Source organism: Rhamphochromis sp. 'chilingali' (assembly GCF_963969265.1).
Source record: "Rhamphochromis sp. 'chilingali' genome assembly, chromosome: 12".
Lineage (NCBI taxonomy): Eukaryota > Metazoa > Chordata > Actinopteri > Cichliformes > Cichlidae > Rhamphochromis > Rhamphochromis sp. 'chilingali'.
In genome coordinates this window covers 10,591,290-10,607,851 of record NC_137939.1, presented here as the reverse complement: position 1 = coordinate 10,607,851, position 16,562 = coordinate 10,591,290, and the positions used below count along the sequence as shown (strand labels likewise).

At 41.0% G+C, this 16,562-nt stretch overlaps 1 protein-coding gene across 1 annotated transcript; it reads left to right on the top strand.

Moving 5' to 3' along the window:
* The first annotated feature begins 1,257 nt into the window (after nucleotides 1-1,257).
* On the top strand, nucleotides 1,258-15,385 carry LOC308407718 (uncharacterized protein). The gene is made up of 9 exons (XM_080899551.1): nucleotides 1,258-1,397; nucleotides 4,735-4,828; nucleotides 4,967-5,141; nucleotides 6,076-6,221; nucleotides 12,206-12,382; nucleotides 12,591-12,707; nucleotides 12,850-12,936; nucleotides 14,787-14,934; nucleotides 15,152-15,385. The coding sequence occupies exons 1-9, from the start codon at nucleotides 1,384-1,386 to the stop codon at nucleotides 15,169-15,171; spliced, it is 978 nt and encodes a 325-aa protein (XP_080755677.1). The 5' UTR covers nucleotides 1,258-1,383; the 3' UTR covers nucleotides 15,172-15,385.
* The last annotated feature ends 1,177 nt before the right edge of the window (nucleotides 15,386-16,562 follow it).

The window sequence follows — 16,562 nt, the reverse complement described above, 5'->3', positions numbered from 1 at the left end:
GTCCCTAAGAAGGTCATGGACCCCTGATTAATCCTATGCCTAATCACATGAGCGAAGGTGTGAAAATGGGTGTGGGTCACAATCAGCCAAGGTTTTGGGTGAAACCTAGCCCCACCCTATCATATTATTTACTTAGGTCAAATGGCCCAGGATGTGAGTGGGTGTTAAAGCGTCTGGCGAGGGATCTCAAATCTGGATTATAGATGGCAGACAGTTGGTGCCGTAAGCCACCCCCTCTGTTCAAAGATGGTCGCTCACAATGGCCATTCACACCTGTGTTCTCTGTCCAAAATGTGAACATTGGCATCTTGACAGGGCAAGACTTAGACTAAGTCTTAGAAAACCACTTCTAATTAAAAGCAACAAGCAGAATAGATTTGTGTGGGCTGAAAAACACAAGGAATAGACATTAGACCAGTGGAAATCTGTGCTTTGGTCTGATGAGTCCAAATTTGATATCTCTGGTTCCACCTGCCATGTCAAAAAAGGTGAACAGTTGGTCTCTACATGCATGGTTCCCACCGTGAAGCATGGAGGAGGAGGTGTGGGGGTGCTTTGTTGGTGGCACTGTTGTGGATTTATTCAAAATCGAAGGCACACTGCAGCGGTATGCCACCCCATCACATTTTGTGTTTAGTTGGACCATCATTTATTTTTCAACAGGACAATGACCCCAAACACACCTCCAGGTTCTGTAAGGGCTATTTGACCAAGAATGAGAGTGATGGAGTGCTGTGCCAGATCTCCTGGCCTCCTCAGTCACCTGATCTAAACCCTGTCGAGATGGTTTGGGATGAGAAGAACCGCAGAGTGAAGGCAAAAGGGCCAACAGGTGCCCAGCATCTCTGGGAACTCCTCCAAGACTGTTGGAAAACCATTTCAGGTGACAACCTCATGAGGCTCATCGAGAGAATGGCAAAGCAGTAATCAAAGCAAAGGGTGGCTATTTTGAAGAATCTAAAATATAAAACATGTTTTGAGTTATTTTGCACTTTTTTGTTTACTACATAATTCTAAATATGTTCATTCATAGTTTTGATGCCTTCAATAAGAATCTGCAATGTAAAAATAAAGAAAAAGCATTTAATGAGAAGATGTGTCCAAGCTTTTGACAAGCAGAGTATATAAATTATTAAAATATATATTTAATTCATAAAATATGAAAATGTGAATATCAATCTGTGCAAGCCTCTTTGTGGTCCACGAGGGGGCAGCAGCACTTTCGCGCTGCAACAAATGAAGCAGTAGAAGAAGAATTTAGCCAGGCTACTGTTCCCGTTGTTTACATTGCAAAATGTGAAACTGAAGTTGTGTGGGCTGGAGGTGGAGACGAACTGAAAAGGTTTCGGGAATGTAAGCTGCTGCGCTGTAGTCCGCCAGGAAATGGACGAGACAAGGTGAGCAGCTTAATTCGTGCATTTAACTGTAAAAGTTACTTTTTATTTCTCTCTCTGTTAGTCACCGAGCTTTTGTGTCGTGATAAAATGTAATCAGACAGCTGGTACATGTACACCTTATTATCTCGTTATAACCGGACACACCCATTAACATCAATAAACGGGTTATTTATTGTTATTTATAACTGTGAGTCTTCATCTGACAAGCTTTATATGGAGTCTGAGCTAATGTAGAGGCTTTATGGTTCAACAAGTCTTCTGTATGTGGAGGACTGAACCTGGCACGGACGACTGTAACCTCTGTAGAAATATGAATAAAGTCATATTTATGCAAGCCAAATAAAACAAAGACAAACGACCAGAGGAACAAAACAGGAAAGACACATTAATGCTTAAAACGTATTTTGCATTCAGTCTTTTTAGTTGCCCCAACTAAGGGGCACGATTCATGTTCAGGTAAATTACTAGTTTTGCAATCCTCAACTGTAGAAATTCTTGGTAAGTCACGTGGTTATGATCAACTGTCTACAAGATGGTGTTTCTAGACAGTTTCCCAACCAATGGAGTAATTTCACCTGGCTGGGAAATATCTGTCTTTGTATTAACTGTTTAAGAACCTATATAAGCAGTAACAATAAGGACTTCTGCATTTTTATCTGTATATTTTTAATTGGGACAATGTAAGTACTTAAATATAAAATATTTCTTCAGCACCTTTCAAGATAAAACCAAATGCAAATCTAAAAATTTTTTCGCTGCATTTTGTAAGCGACCCTTGAGTTTACAGATCTGAAGCTCAGAGGGAGAGACTTCCAGAGTCTGGGGGCCACTGCTGCAAAAGCTCTGCCTCGTATAGTTTTCAGCCTGGTATGATGCACAACCAGTTGGCCCTGATGACATGACCTCAAGGCCCTGCTGGGGATGCATGAATGTAAACTGAAATGTAAAAGGAGAAAAGTTAGACAGATGTATTAAAGAGAAACAAGATAAAACCACCTCAGTGCTGGCAATTCTGGTTATCGATTGGCCATCTTTTTAACTGATATTTAAAAATATTGTATGTATTCTGTGTAGTTTGGTTTTCTATTTACCCTAATAGTATGGTAATGACTAAAAGGTGGAGGATCCAAATTATGTGAAAATTTATAACACATGTTTAACACATGAATATTTGTCTTATTTATAAATTTTCACATAATTTGGATACTTGGATTTTCAAAGCCACGTAAGCTGTGCTTCTGTAAAATTAAACAGTAGTGATAACAATAATGCTATTCTATTAAATATTTCCAATCTTCTGTTATATAAAGACTGTAATAGTTTTAAAGTATTAAAGCCAGACTGTGACCGTGTAGTAATACAATAATTAATATCAATTAAGAAATCACGGATGTTTGGTAGAACATTTCAGTTTCATTATTACTGTATGCATATATAACAACATCATCAGCAAAGAGTATTAGCTCCAGAACAAGCCAATCAATATCACGACAAAGCATGTTATAGACACGCCGGTCCACTGTGTCCATTTCAAATTTTCTTCTTCAAAATGTGAAAAGCACATGCATGCACAAGTTGCAGTGGGAGATAATACATTTAAATCCAAGACATTGTTACTAAGCAAGGAAGGTATGTGTAAGTGTACTTCATAACAGGGTCCTTAATTGCCAGAAACTATTAGGCTAGGCTATTAAATAACTATTACGATAGGCAGATAATATGTACATGTAAATGTGTTAGTGATGTCTGCTTTAGCTCTTTCCCGTCATTATTTTCATGTTGGCTTGCAATAAAATGTCTCCCAGTGCTGGTACGGCAACTCAGTGCAACTTACTGCAGCTTCTGCATCTGTGTCCATTTCCCGTTTGGAGAGGCAAAGCTTGAAATAGACATGGTAGACCAGCATTTTCACGTGCTACTAGTTTGCAACAAGCAGATTGAAAATCACTAATATACCAAAAAGAAAAAAAGAGGATCTAGAAATGAGCCTTGAGGAACACCCACAGGTAAACAAAGAGCTTGATTGTTGATTATATGAGAAGTTTTTCATATTTTTAACCAGCGACTGTTGCTCCACACAGTTTACAATGTGTCATTTTTTTCTTGAGATCAAATGCTAAATGTGTCAATATGTCTACTCTCCTATTCCTCGCAAACAGTGACATTTTGTTGTGTTTTCATGTGAAACAGTGAGCATGGGAGCTAACAGTGCTGTTTTCCAGAGGCAGATTGAATGTGCGTGTCTGACCTTATTACACACAGAGATTACTTCTGATTGGAGAACTTTCATACTCATCCCACTTTTCTAACAACTTAATTAGTTCTGACTGGATCTCATCTCTCCAGAATATTTTCATCTCATTTTTATTCATTGATGAACGTGTCAATACATTTCATCATAGTTTTTGTCCTCGTGCATTAGTTTCTATTTAGTTATCGTCTTGTTTTCGTCTCCAAAATAAAAAGACTGTTGATGAAAACTATAATGACAGTTATTGGTCAATGGAATTGTCACTGCAGTTCAGAAGACATGATTCAATCCAACAAAGGACATCAGAGGGGGAAAAAAAAGAAATGATTAACACTATCAAATGCTTTGCAAAGACTGAAAACACAAGCTCCCTTTGTGTAATTAGGCTCTTAACTTTTCTATGTAAAAAAAAAAAGCCCAAATTTGCTGTATCACTGCAGTGATTGGTTCAAAACCCAAACTGCACTGGGTGCAAAGCTGAAGAAGTGCTGTTTAAAGAAGTGACAAACTGATCAGCTACCAGTTTTTCAGGCAGAACGCCTACAATTGTCAAGAACTCGATGTTCGCCAATTTTGTGTATCAGTGTAAGAACAGCTGATTTTCTGATATTTTGGATTCTCTGCACATCATAATTTACCAGTGAGCACACCTTAGGAGGACACCGCATGTAACGTGGGGTGTGTTTGTCGTCTCCTGGGGTCCCTTTTTATAGACCTCAGCATTTGCTGAAGTAAGGTGCTGCAAACATATTTATTTTATGATCCGGTCCTCTGATAAGAAAACCTTTGATATTTTGTAGGAGGAAATGCACAAGTAGACACAGCTTTCACTGTGACACCGAGCAATCATTAATGTTGTTATCGAAACCAGTGACACATTCAAATGTTTGCTGTGATAAATATCTGTTATGTTTGTCCTCCTCTGTGGGATGTTTTCTGTATTTGAATGTGCAGCATGTAACAGGAAGAAGGATCCCGGCTTATTTAGAGTTTCTCTTTTTATCAGTGAGCAGTGCTTTTTTTAAGTTTAGTGACCTGAATGAATATCATCTTCTGCAGTTATGTAAAATTTGTTTACTTTCTCAGTCCTCTGTTGGGCAACCAGCCACATGGCTCGGACCTTCCGTCTCCGAACCTGAGGCCGAGACACCAGGAACTGATCCTGACACCATGTGGCCCGGTGAGATACTGGTGCTGCCGTGCCGGGAAGCGAAGCACATGTTTTCATTCCTGTCGTGCTTTGATTGTGATTTTTTTTGTTGTTGTTGTGGCTATCACAGGTTGTCTCACATTCTTTGTCCTTTCCATGCTGTTGCAGATAAAGCGCTGGTCGGAGCTGCCGCGCCTGCTGCAGGTCTATTTCTGCTTCGCCATACTGTCTCTGCTGGCGCTGCTCGGCCTCACCGTGTCCAGCCTCTACAAGCAGCACACGGACACGGACGTGTCCGATGAGGACAACTTCACTGTGTCGCTGATCCAGCTAGTTGGAATAGGTGAGTTTGTTGAGGGCAAGAAAAAAAAAGACATTTGCAGCATTCATCATCACCCCCACCGCCTCCTTTTAAAAAGCAGAAGTTCTTCTGTTGCAATCATATGATGAAAACTTCAGTGGAAGGAGCCAGTTCCAGTGGCTTATGTGTTCAGTGAGGATTTATGTCAACTGAGCTAGCTTTATTTCCTCATAGCTCAGGTTTACAGCTCGCTGAAGCATTTCCCATAAAAATGACTTGAGCTGCACTCTCTACCTGCCCTGTAGAGATTTGAGGAAATGGTGACTTTTGCTTAACCTCCTATGACCTTTCATCCACATATGTGGACATCACATTTTGGGTTATTTAGACCACAATACTCAATTTTGCTCTACAAGGGCCTGATATCCACTTACAAGGACATTATACTGCTACTGGTCTATCAAAATTTTAAACGAATATCCTCATATGTGGCTCTCATTTTTCTTAGAAACAAAAATCAGGTTAAAAAACATCAGGTAATTCTTTGTTTTTACTTTCATCAGGTCCGAATCAGCACAAATATCAAAGAGAAATTAAAAATACATGCTGTGGAAGAGTTTGGGTCTTAGGAGGTTAAAGTCGCTTTCGAAGCGTCATTTCCAACAAACACTGGGATGCTGTGAAAAACCGAAATAAAAGCAAAATGCAATGATTAGCAAATAAATTGTGGAGCTTAGTGCAGAATAAACGTTACCTCTGAGGAGATGTTTGATGAACAGAGTAGCAAAGTAACTGATTTTGTTCATGATCATTAACATTTTTTACACAGAGCTTCATTAAAAGCTTTGTATCGTATACTTATATCCTTAAGCTATATGATTGAGAAACGGTGTGCACACACACAGTACAAATACTTCATCTTTATTCAAAGTGCTTGTCCTGCATGTGAGCTCTGCCTGTTGTCTGGCCCCTGCAGTGTTCTGCATCTACTACATCATCCGCGGCGTGCTGCAGGAAAACCGACAGGAGCTGGTGGCGTTCGTGCTCAGCGTGCTGGTAGTGATGATTCGGTCGGTGGTCAACTTCTCCGTGCTGGGTACGAAAGGCCAACAGGAGCTGCTGGTGAGGAGTTTGGAGGGAATCGTGAATATTTCTCGTGCAAAAAGCAAATAGAACTTTGACTGATTTGGATTTGCAGAACAAAACCAGAAAAGATACTAATGTTAATATGAGCAATGTGAGAAAATGTAAAAAAAAACAACACGGTAAAACATCTTTAGCACGACAGAAGTATATTAAACTTCAAGATATTCCATAAGTCCTGCGTGACTGACCGATGGCTGCAAAAATGAGACAGTTGTTGTAGTTTTCGCTCTGTACACCACCACAGTGGATTTTAAATCAAACAGTTAACATGCCTGTGATTGAAGTGCAGACTTCATTCAGCTTTCTTTTCACAAAATATTTAATTAACTGTAAGAAATTACAGCCAGTTTTATACAGTTTTCTATTTTAAGAGGCCCAGCAGTGATTGGACAAACAAACATAATTTGAGATATATATGTTTTATGTCTTTTGACTTCCTGAAGTCTGAACCCACGAGCATCACCAAATGCAGATGTTCTTCCCAGTCTTCACTGCAGCTCCCTCCCATTGCTAGTTGCTGTGAGTCTCTTTGCCTTCAGTTTTGTTTTCAGTAACCGAAAACGTGCTCGGAGAGAGCTGTTCCAGCCAAGCACGCTGGGTTGAGATCAGGTGACTGACTTGTTCATTCAATAATGTCTCGTTTCTTTTCCTTGAGAAACTCTTGGGTTGATTTAGCAGTTTTGCAGCATTTGGTTGAATCTCAGCAGAGAGCACAGCCCTGTACACTTTTCCATTAATCGTACTCCTTGTGTCAGTAGTCATCAATAAACAGAAATACATGCCCACACTATGTTTGACAGGTAATTTGGTACGCTTCAGATCATAAGTGGTTTCTCTCCTTCTCCACACTTTTCTCTTCCCATCATATTTTCATCTGTCCAAAGTGTCTTTTAGATGTTTTCTTGCAACGTCTAATCTCACTTTCTTATTCTAGAGTGTAACCAGTGGTTTGCACTTTTCACAGTGATATCTTCTTGAGCGTGTGGCTTGCTTTGAGGTTATGAAGTTATTTTTAAACTCTAAGGAAAAATTTGCGATCATCCACTCTAGTTGTCTTCGGTGGTTGCTCAGAGTTAGCCCGATTGTTGATTAGGACACACCAAACGTTTTTGCTGTTTTTCTGAAAGCTTCCTTTGATTTTTCAGCCTAAAGATGGCCTCCTTCTGCTCCTATCAACTAGGCCTGTGCGATATGATGAGATATATCGGATGACGATATGAAAACATCTGTCAAATTATACGTTATTGTTTGTTTTGTGGTGTTGCAAAATACACTGTTTACGGCAATATTTTTCATCAGGGCACAGAGAATACCAGTATAGCCTAGGGCTGTTCGATATAACGATATATATCGGATGACGATATAAAAACGTCTATCGTTTCATTTTACGCTATCGTTTGTTTCGTGGTGTCGCAAAATAATCTGTTTACAGCAATGTGTCTGTGAAGGTTCTCAGTCATCCAGGTCATCGTAGTCAAAGGAGCTTGCAAAGAAAAGCGTCTGGACTTCTTTAAGTTACTTGAAGACGTTTCACCTCTCATCCGAGAAGCTTCTTCAGTTCTAAGGTCAAATGGTGGAGAGTCCCAGATATAAACCTAGTGGGAGTTTCCCCCCACAGAGGGACAAAAGGACCCCCTGATGATCCTCTAATCGCCTGAGCCAAGGTGTGAAACTGGGTGTGGGTCCCAATCAGCCAGAGTTTCGGGTGAGTTCATTGTGAAACCTGGCCCCACCTTATCATGCGAATTCCTGAGGTCAGACGGCCCAGGATGTGAGTGGGCGTTAAGGCGTCTGGGAAGGGATCTCAAAACTGGATTATAGATGGCAGAGAGTTGGTGTCGTAAACCCCCGCCTCTGTTCAAAGATGGTCGCTCACAGTGGACATAGATGGCTTCTTTCACTCCTCTTTCAAACCATCTTATCTCTCTGTCCAAAATGTGAACATTGGCATCCTCGAAAGAGTGTCCTTTATCCTTAAGATGCAGATGGACTGCTGAGTCTTGTCCTGTGGAGGTGGCTCTTCTGTGTTGTGCCATGCGCTTGTGAAGTGGCTGTTTGGTCTCTCCAATGTAGAGGTCTGGGCATTCCTCGCTGCACTGTACAGCATACACCACATTGTTAAGTCTGTGTTTTGGCGTTTTGTCTTTCGGGTGAACCAGTTTTTGCCTGAGCGTGTTGCTGGGTCTGAAATGCACCGGGATGTCGTGCTTGGAGAAAACTCTCCTGACTCTCCTCAGAAACGTCTTGTTTACAGCAATATTTTTTCATCGTTTTGATGGTCACTGTAGTGGCTATATTCATTTCTTAAAGTTCTCTCTTTCTCTTATATTTTATATAACCACACTAAGGATGGACGGACAAGCACCTGTTTTTATGCGTTGTGGTTAGCAACAACGTAAAACTATCGCGTGTCCGCTTGTTTATGTTCCATATAAACCTTTTACAATAAAGCTCAAGATCCTGTTGAGACTTTTCAAAATAAACTGAATCACGTGAAAGAGCAGATTATTTACGGATGAGAAGTAAAAAAGAGCCGCCAGGTGCTAAAATATAAACCTTAGACTCAAACGTTAGAACAGGCTTTTCCCCGCAGCACGCCGTGTAATAAATACTCACAAAGAAAACAGCGGCCGTTACAACTCATGTCTAAAAATGTATAGTTTCATGCATCGGTTAAAACACTAGACTCCAGCTACATGACGCGCAGCTGTAAACACTGCCCACAAGACGAGCTGCCCGAGATTCACAGAATTTACAGAACATGTTACATTTTTGTGATTTATATCGTTATCGGGACGATAGAATTCTTATATCGGGATATGAGATTTTGGTCATATCGCACAGCCCTAGTATAGCCAGTAAAAATGAGGCAGAATACGTTAGCTCCAAACAGAAGGACTGTTCAAAACAAATCGAGGACCTTATTCCTAAATGAGGGGCTACCCCTGTAGCACGGACATGGTTTGGTTATGAAAGTATGACACGGACCAGAAAACTGTACTATGCAAATTCTGCCGCAAACCAGTCCCCAGCACAGACTCAACCACGACAAACCTCGACTACTACGCAAGAATCACGAGAAAGAGTGTGAAGAGAGCTTATGGATGAGAAGCAAAAAATAGCCGTCAGCTGCTCTAAATAAACCTTAGACTCAAACGTTAGAACAGGCTTTTCCTCGCAGCAGTTTCATGCATCGGTCAAAACACTCGACTCCAGGTACACCACTCCCAGCTGAAAACACTTGACACAAGTGGGGTTGCCAGAGATTCACAGAATATACAGAAAAAGCCCTATTTTGTGATATATATGTATATATGTTCTAAGGATGAGAAATGTCTTTTATCGGGATATGAGATTTTGGTCATATCAACATGCTTTCAGGCCTCATATTGAGAGATTTCCACAGGGAAATTCACCAAACACAAGTTAAACACTTGGAATGAACTCCTGGGCCCTATTTCAGGAAGCCGGTTTAGTGCAAACTCTGAGTAAGTAAACCCTAAGTTAACGAAAACTCTGGGTTTTCGGTTTCACAAAGCGAGTTTAGATTAATTCTGAGTGAGTTACTATGACGACACACTCCGTGAAGCTAACCTGCCCCCTAGCAGGTTTACTACAACTAACCTTGACTTTCTCCGCCTCTTTGTCAGAAACCTGACAGTAGGAAGTGTCAGACATGGCGTGCCCCTTCCTTGAAGAGCCAGTAGATCGTGAAGCCCAAATTCTCCGCAGAGCTCTCCGCCGGGAGAGAGTGATTAGAGCGCGTTTGGACATTTTATCATTTCCTGATGATTTCCTGTGTGAACGTTACCGTTTTTCAGCACAATCTCTAATTCATTTGAATAACATCCTCAGGCCTAATATTGCTCATGTGACACATCGCGGACATCCTCTCAGTTCTGTACATATTACTTGTATTGCACTTCGGTTTTTTGCAAACGGGAGCTTTCTGTATAATATTGGTGACGCTGAGCACGTTTCCAAGGCTACCGTCTGTCGGGCAGTCAGGAATGTTACAGTTGCACTGAAACGTCTCCTGTACTCGTTTGTGGTGTTCCCCGGTCATAGACCCACAAGATTTATCAAAGAGGGATTCCACAAAATTGCAGGTAGCAGGATGAACGAAACTTAATCCATGATGTGGTGATACTTGAACTACTACTTAAATTTTACATTTATTTTCACGGTTCCCAGGCGTGATTGGCTGTATAGATGGCACTCACATTCCAATCATTGCTCCTTCAGTAAATGAAGGAGACTATGTGAACAGGAAGTCTTTCCACAGCATTAATGTACAGGTACATAGTTCCCTGTAGCATTTCAAACTAACAAATTACTTCATTATAGTAATGGATGCTAATTTGTGTTCTCTGCACTGTGAAGATCATATGTGATGCTGCCAACATTATCACAAATGTGGAAGCCAACTACTCAGCCTCTGTGAGTGGTGGTGGTGGTGGTGGAGGACCCCCACCTGTTTTTCGGGCCTCCGCTTTTTTTCTGTTGGCTATAACGGGTCGCATATGAGCATACAGAGTAAGCAAATATGTACTTGTAATGTGCTCAGATAATTTCAATAAGTGCTTACAGAGGGGAAATTAATGTAGCCTCTAACTGCAATTGATTTACATCGGACAAACAGACCAAGCACTATGGCTCATAATACAATTACACCTCACCTGTTTGGACTATATTTTTATATTTCATTTTTACTTGCTGCCAGGAACGTTTGGGGCCTGTTGGGTTGCACCTGCGCTCACATCACATCACGAAATAAAATGTATGAAATAAAAAATAAAATAAAATATAATAAAATAACGTGTTAAATGGGTGGAAATCCCTCGATCAATGTTTAAATTAACACTCACGCATTGACTCTGTCGGCTATGTTTTGCCATGCATGCTCCCTTTCTTTTGCAGCTGAGGCTGTGTTACTTTTTTTCCGCAAAATTTGCATGTTATCGGCATATGCTGCCATCAGAATTTCGGCCTCAAGCGCTGTAAGATACATTGACCGCGCCTTCTTTCCCTCCGTCTCCATGGTGACTCGCTTAATCTGTGCTCCACTAATGAGGGCTTTATGTATCCTCGTGCGCGCCCTTAACTCGGGGTTAAAGCAACTCCGCGTTGACTGAACTAATTGTTATCAGCCTTTCTGAAACCGAATATTCCGAGTTGGACAGTTCGGGGTTACTCAACCCTGAGTATCGTTTTTCACTCTGAGTTTTCTAAACCGGCTTCCTGAAACAGGGCCCAGAGCTTTTATCTGCTCAGTTTAATTTTCCAGGTAGTTTTGACTCCTTCAATTAAAGCTGAAAGTCTGCTCTTCAAACATGCTTGATTGGACAATTTAAAATCCACTGCCATGGTGTACAAAAGAAAAAGGAAATCAAATTTGTGCCGTCATCCAAAATCCTTCTGGACCCGACTGTGTATACGTCAGCTCTGAATAGTGTCATCGTTGCTTCCTGCTGCTGCTGTTAAGACACGAAAGGAAACAAAATAAACAAAACAGGTGTCAGCAGGCATCGTGAACGATTACTTCCCGTTTAGATGATTCTCAGTTCCACCACTTGATGTCACTGTGACTGTATGTGTGAATGAGTGATCCAACGAGTGAATGTTGAGACTACATGTTGATGGTTATTGCTGTGTGTTGGTGTTTGCTGAACATACATAAAAGCTAAGGTGGTAAACCTGTTACAGCTCCACCAGTGTTCTGTTTAAAAGCATGCAAAGCCCCAGGAAGAGCAGTTCATATCACAGACAGTCTACATGCAGCTGAGTGTTGAGTTACTGAATAATGCCACATTTCTGCAAACTGAACCATCTTTTTTACTGGCGGGTGACTGATATGAATGATAGAGAATAATTTGATGTAATAACTGCCTTTAATTTTTCACCGTGCACAAACCTGAAGCACAAACTGAGTGAACAGCGGCGATCTGTTTGTGTGGCAGGTGCGTTTCGTGTGCATCGTCACCCTGGGCGTCGTGCACATCTTTTGCACCACGCTGCTCATCCGGAGACCGAACATGATGGCGTTCCGTGTGGGCGGAGCCTTGGAGTGCCTTCAAGAGCAGTATTTCCTGCTAAACCTGTGTTTCTCCATGGTGACCTTTGACCTGCAGGCTCAGGTACACGCACGTTCTCCTTTTGTTTTTTACAGTGGAAATTTTTGGCATTTCACGCACGCAGCATGTCGCCCTGCACGTCGCCCTGCACGTGCTCCTCGTCATATGCTTTTTTTCCTTGGTGTTCAGCGTCCAACAGTGAGGTGAGTTTGTTTTTAACAGAGCTGATGAGCGGCTTCGTGACGTTGTGCTGTTGGTGTGACCTTTTCAGTTGTGCCTGTGTGCCCTGATCTTAACAACGAGCCTGGCGGCGACTGGTGCCAACAACATAATCGTGGGTGTCGGAGTGTTCTGGGCCATCCTGACTACAGCTGTGGGCGCTGTTGCGGTGAGACCTTTTTATACATCCTCTGGTCACACCAGAGAGTCACAAGCGACAATAAACCAAAAAGGACAAGAAACATAGATGCACTTTAAACAGTCACAAGCTGAAGAGCAGCCAATTGTAACCACTTGTTTTTGTTTTTTAGGTTTTAAAGGAAAAGAAAGTTTTGGTTTGGATCTTTATGGCGCAGAACGTTCCTCAGGTGGCATTCTTTGTGTATCTGATGTACACGGTAGGCTGAGATTTCCCTCATTTATTCAGATATTTTATTTAACTACACATTTTGTTGTTCCGTTTGTGTGAGTGTGCTTTATGAAGTGAGTCTTCCTAATAATAATCCTGCTTAGGAATGACTGTCCCAAAGTACGTCACACAACTCGCACTTCAAATATGACCGACCGGTGCCTTTGTTGGGGGCTATCTTTCTATTGAGGATCAATACACATTTTATCATATCTGTGAGAATTTATAATTTGAAAATTGTGCCAGTGTGACTCAGTGATGAGTTTTTTGGGACAATGTGGAAAATGTAAATAAAAACCAAATCCAATGACTTGCAAATCTCATGAACTTTATTTACAATAAAACAGGAAAGTTTGGACCTGGACAGCAAAAGTCTGTAAAAGTAAGTGGCACTAAAAAGAAACAGCTGGAGGAACATTTTGAAACTAATTAGGTTAATTTTCAACAGGTCAGTAACTTGATTGGGTATAAAAAGATATTCTTAGCGAGGCAGCGTTTCTCAGGAGTAAAGATGTGCAAAGAAATTGTATCTACAAGTTATTAAACAATTTCAGAATAATTTTCTGCTATGTAAAATTGTAAAGATTTGGAACATCTCACATCTACGGAACATAAAATCATCAAAATATTCAAAGAATTTGGAGAAATCTCTGTGCGCAAGGGACAAGGACTAAATCTTCGTCCGTCAGGCAGCACTGCATTAGAAACAGGTGCGATGCTAGCATGGAAATCACTGCAGGGGCTCAGGAGCAATTACAGAAAACTGTGAACACATCCACAAATGTGAACTTGATCCAGAAGGGCCACTATCTTCTCCTCGCCAAAGCTCATTTAAAATGGACTTATGCTCCCATCAAGGCAAGAGATTTTTCAGGGAAGGCCTTGGATATTTCAGCATAGTAGAAGAGTCTGGGTGCGGTAGTGACTTTCCTGCAGTCCAGGTTGTTCCCCAGTTTGGTACACGATGAAATAAAAAAATACAACTAAAAAGACCCACAACTGTGGAGGTGTTGTTAAAAGAAGAGGGGATGCTGTAGAGTAAAACACGGCTCTGTCCCAGCGATTTTAAGACGTGTCGCTGCTGTCAAATTCAAAATGATTTCATTTTCTCAGTTCAAACATCAAATATGATTTTTCTATTATGGGATTACGAGATTTGCAAATCACTGGATGTTTTTTAATTTACATTTTACACACTATCCAAAATTTGTTGGTGCTGGGCTGTAAAAGTCCTTGTAGTTTCATAGACTGTATATATCAGATGGCAGAGCCACTGATGTCACCTGTTAGTTTGCTGGCTACCTTTTTGAAGCCTCAAGGTTCAAATCTGGACATGACAATCAATGGATGATAGTAGATGTAAAGCTTGGGTAGCTGAGTGCACTGTATTATTAAATGGGATGCTAACATGGCTAGCATAACAGGTGACATCTTATACAGTCTTTCTGTCACTACGAAAGTCACTCAAAGCAGAGATTTCCTTTCACAGTGAGTCCTGCACAGCAACACAGTGGAAACAGCTATAAACCTTTTTTATTCCAAGACTTCAAATCCGTTTATTTGTGCTGTGAAGTTGGGCATTTGCTCATCAGGGAGTGATGTAGGTGCAGTAATAAATGCAGTTAGCGTAGCACTTGAATAGTTACTTTCCAGTGTTTTTCAGTATTTCCAGTAAACCCCCCAAAAAGCACTTTCTGACACGATTGCTGCTCACATCACAGAGGACAGCGCCTCTGTGATGTGAGGATGACGCCGCATGTTGTCGTTCCCTTCTTTGGCTGAGCCGTGCGCTCAGATACAGGCGCCTGCGGGGAAACAATGATTTTGCTTTAATCGCAGGTGGCAGAGAAATGGTTCCAGGACACTACGTACACAGTGGAGGCAGCTGCTATAACCGGGGCTTTGATTTCACTGGTGATCAAAGTGGTTTTATTCTGGGGCCTCATCAGACTGGTACACAGCTTTGGACAAGGCCTGAGAGAGAGAAGTGAGTTTACTGCTTCAGTCCCTTAAGAGTTACTTTGAGCACAACACTAAACACACACTGCATCTGCAGAACACCGAGTTAGCAGTTTCTGTTTCTTCCTAAATACCCTGAATTTGTTTGTTCGAGATGTTGATTGTAAGAAAACCAGAGTTTTCCTGAATCTGCCAAACTTGAGCATCAGAATACTGAAACCCTTGTTTTTTATTGCTCTTCACAGTGTTTGCACATAACAGGTGATAAAACATCAGGACCAAGGAAACAGCTGCACGCTGTGGGCTTAAAGCACCGTGCTGCTGACCGCGAAGCTCACATTTGTATTCAGCATCAAGTGTGCCAAAATCATCACTCAGCATTGTTTTATTTTTCCATGTTCTGTATACTGTAAGAATGTTAATGTGTTTCTGGCTTCAGCGGCGTCCCTGTTTACAGAATTTAAATGAATTCTCAGTGGGTTTTTGGGGTTGTTTTTTTTTTATTTTTTTATTTCAGTCAACAACAACAACAACAACAACAACAACAACACCAACAGATTATAATTTTACATAAAAGTACTCAAACAGTAACCGAAAAAGGAATCTGATCATATCAGATGTTTGCATCTGATATGATCAGTCTGTACCTGAATACGTGCATGCATCATGACGTGCGATGCAGCTCTCTGTATTTAAGTCCTCACTATCCAGGTTGTGCCAACACTTTTATATTAGTGCATTACGTGTATTAGCTAAGCATGGCTCACTGAGTCTATGAGCTCCATTGTTTTTACCCCTGCTGAGCGTACGCTCTGTCGCTCTCTGTGGCACGACAAAAATATTTCCTTTGAATGTCGCCACGCAGGTAGATTGTTCTGGTATCCTGTCAACATGCGTTTGTAAACCAGCTTCATATAATCGTTTTTACACCAATATGCATTTTAACACCTAAATCGAGTTTTGTAGCGTTGCCAACATCCTCCACTTTTTAAAAAATGTGATTTCTTCCTGTAAATTGTATTCACAGTTATGACTGATTTAAGTTTGCTTTTTAAAATTAGAAATGTGTAAATTAACTCGTGCAGTCGACCACCACGACTAGCCGTGTTTTTATTGACATATTTTTTAAACTGTCTGCTGCACTTTCATGCGCTCCTGTTTTTTTCATCCAAAGTTCTTAATAAAGTATTTTAACAAAAACTTTGACATTTTGATTTACTGATCTTTTTGGGACATGCAGCTCTGTGCAAGTCTCGATCCACTCCTCATATTTTGCTTTCAGTGAGCCAGACGTTGTTGTACTTCTCCAAAGGGAGGGAGTGTGTAATCCTTCTGTTTGTCCGTCTGTTCGTTAGCAGTGTATCGCCCAGTTTTCAATATATCATTTTCAAATTTTGTGTGATGGTACATACCAATAACAGCTCGAGCTGATTTAATTTAGGGTCAAGTTCAAGGTCAGACCAAAAGTGAAAATCACTAATAACTTTATATTACCCACAATTCTTAGTGGATTGTTTTCAAACTTCACAACAATATACCAGGCCTTGTATTTGACCTTGACCATAATTGTCACTGCCCAAGAAACCATGTATCATATGAAAGGGCATGGAGAGAAGTACAACAACATTTGACGTCACAATAACAGGCTGACGTCAA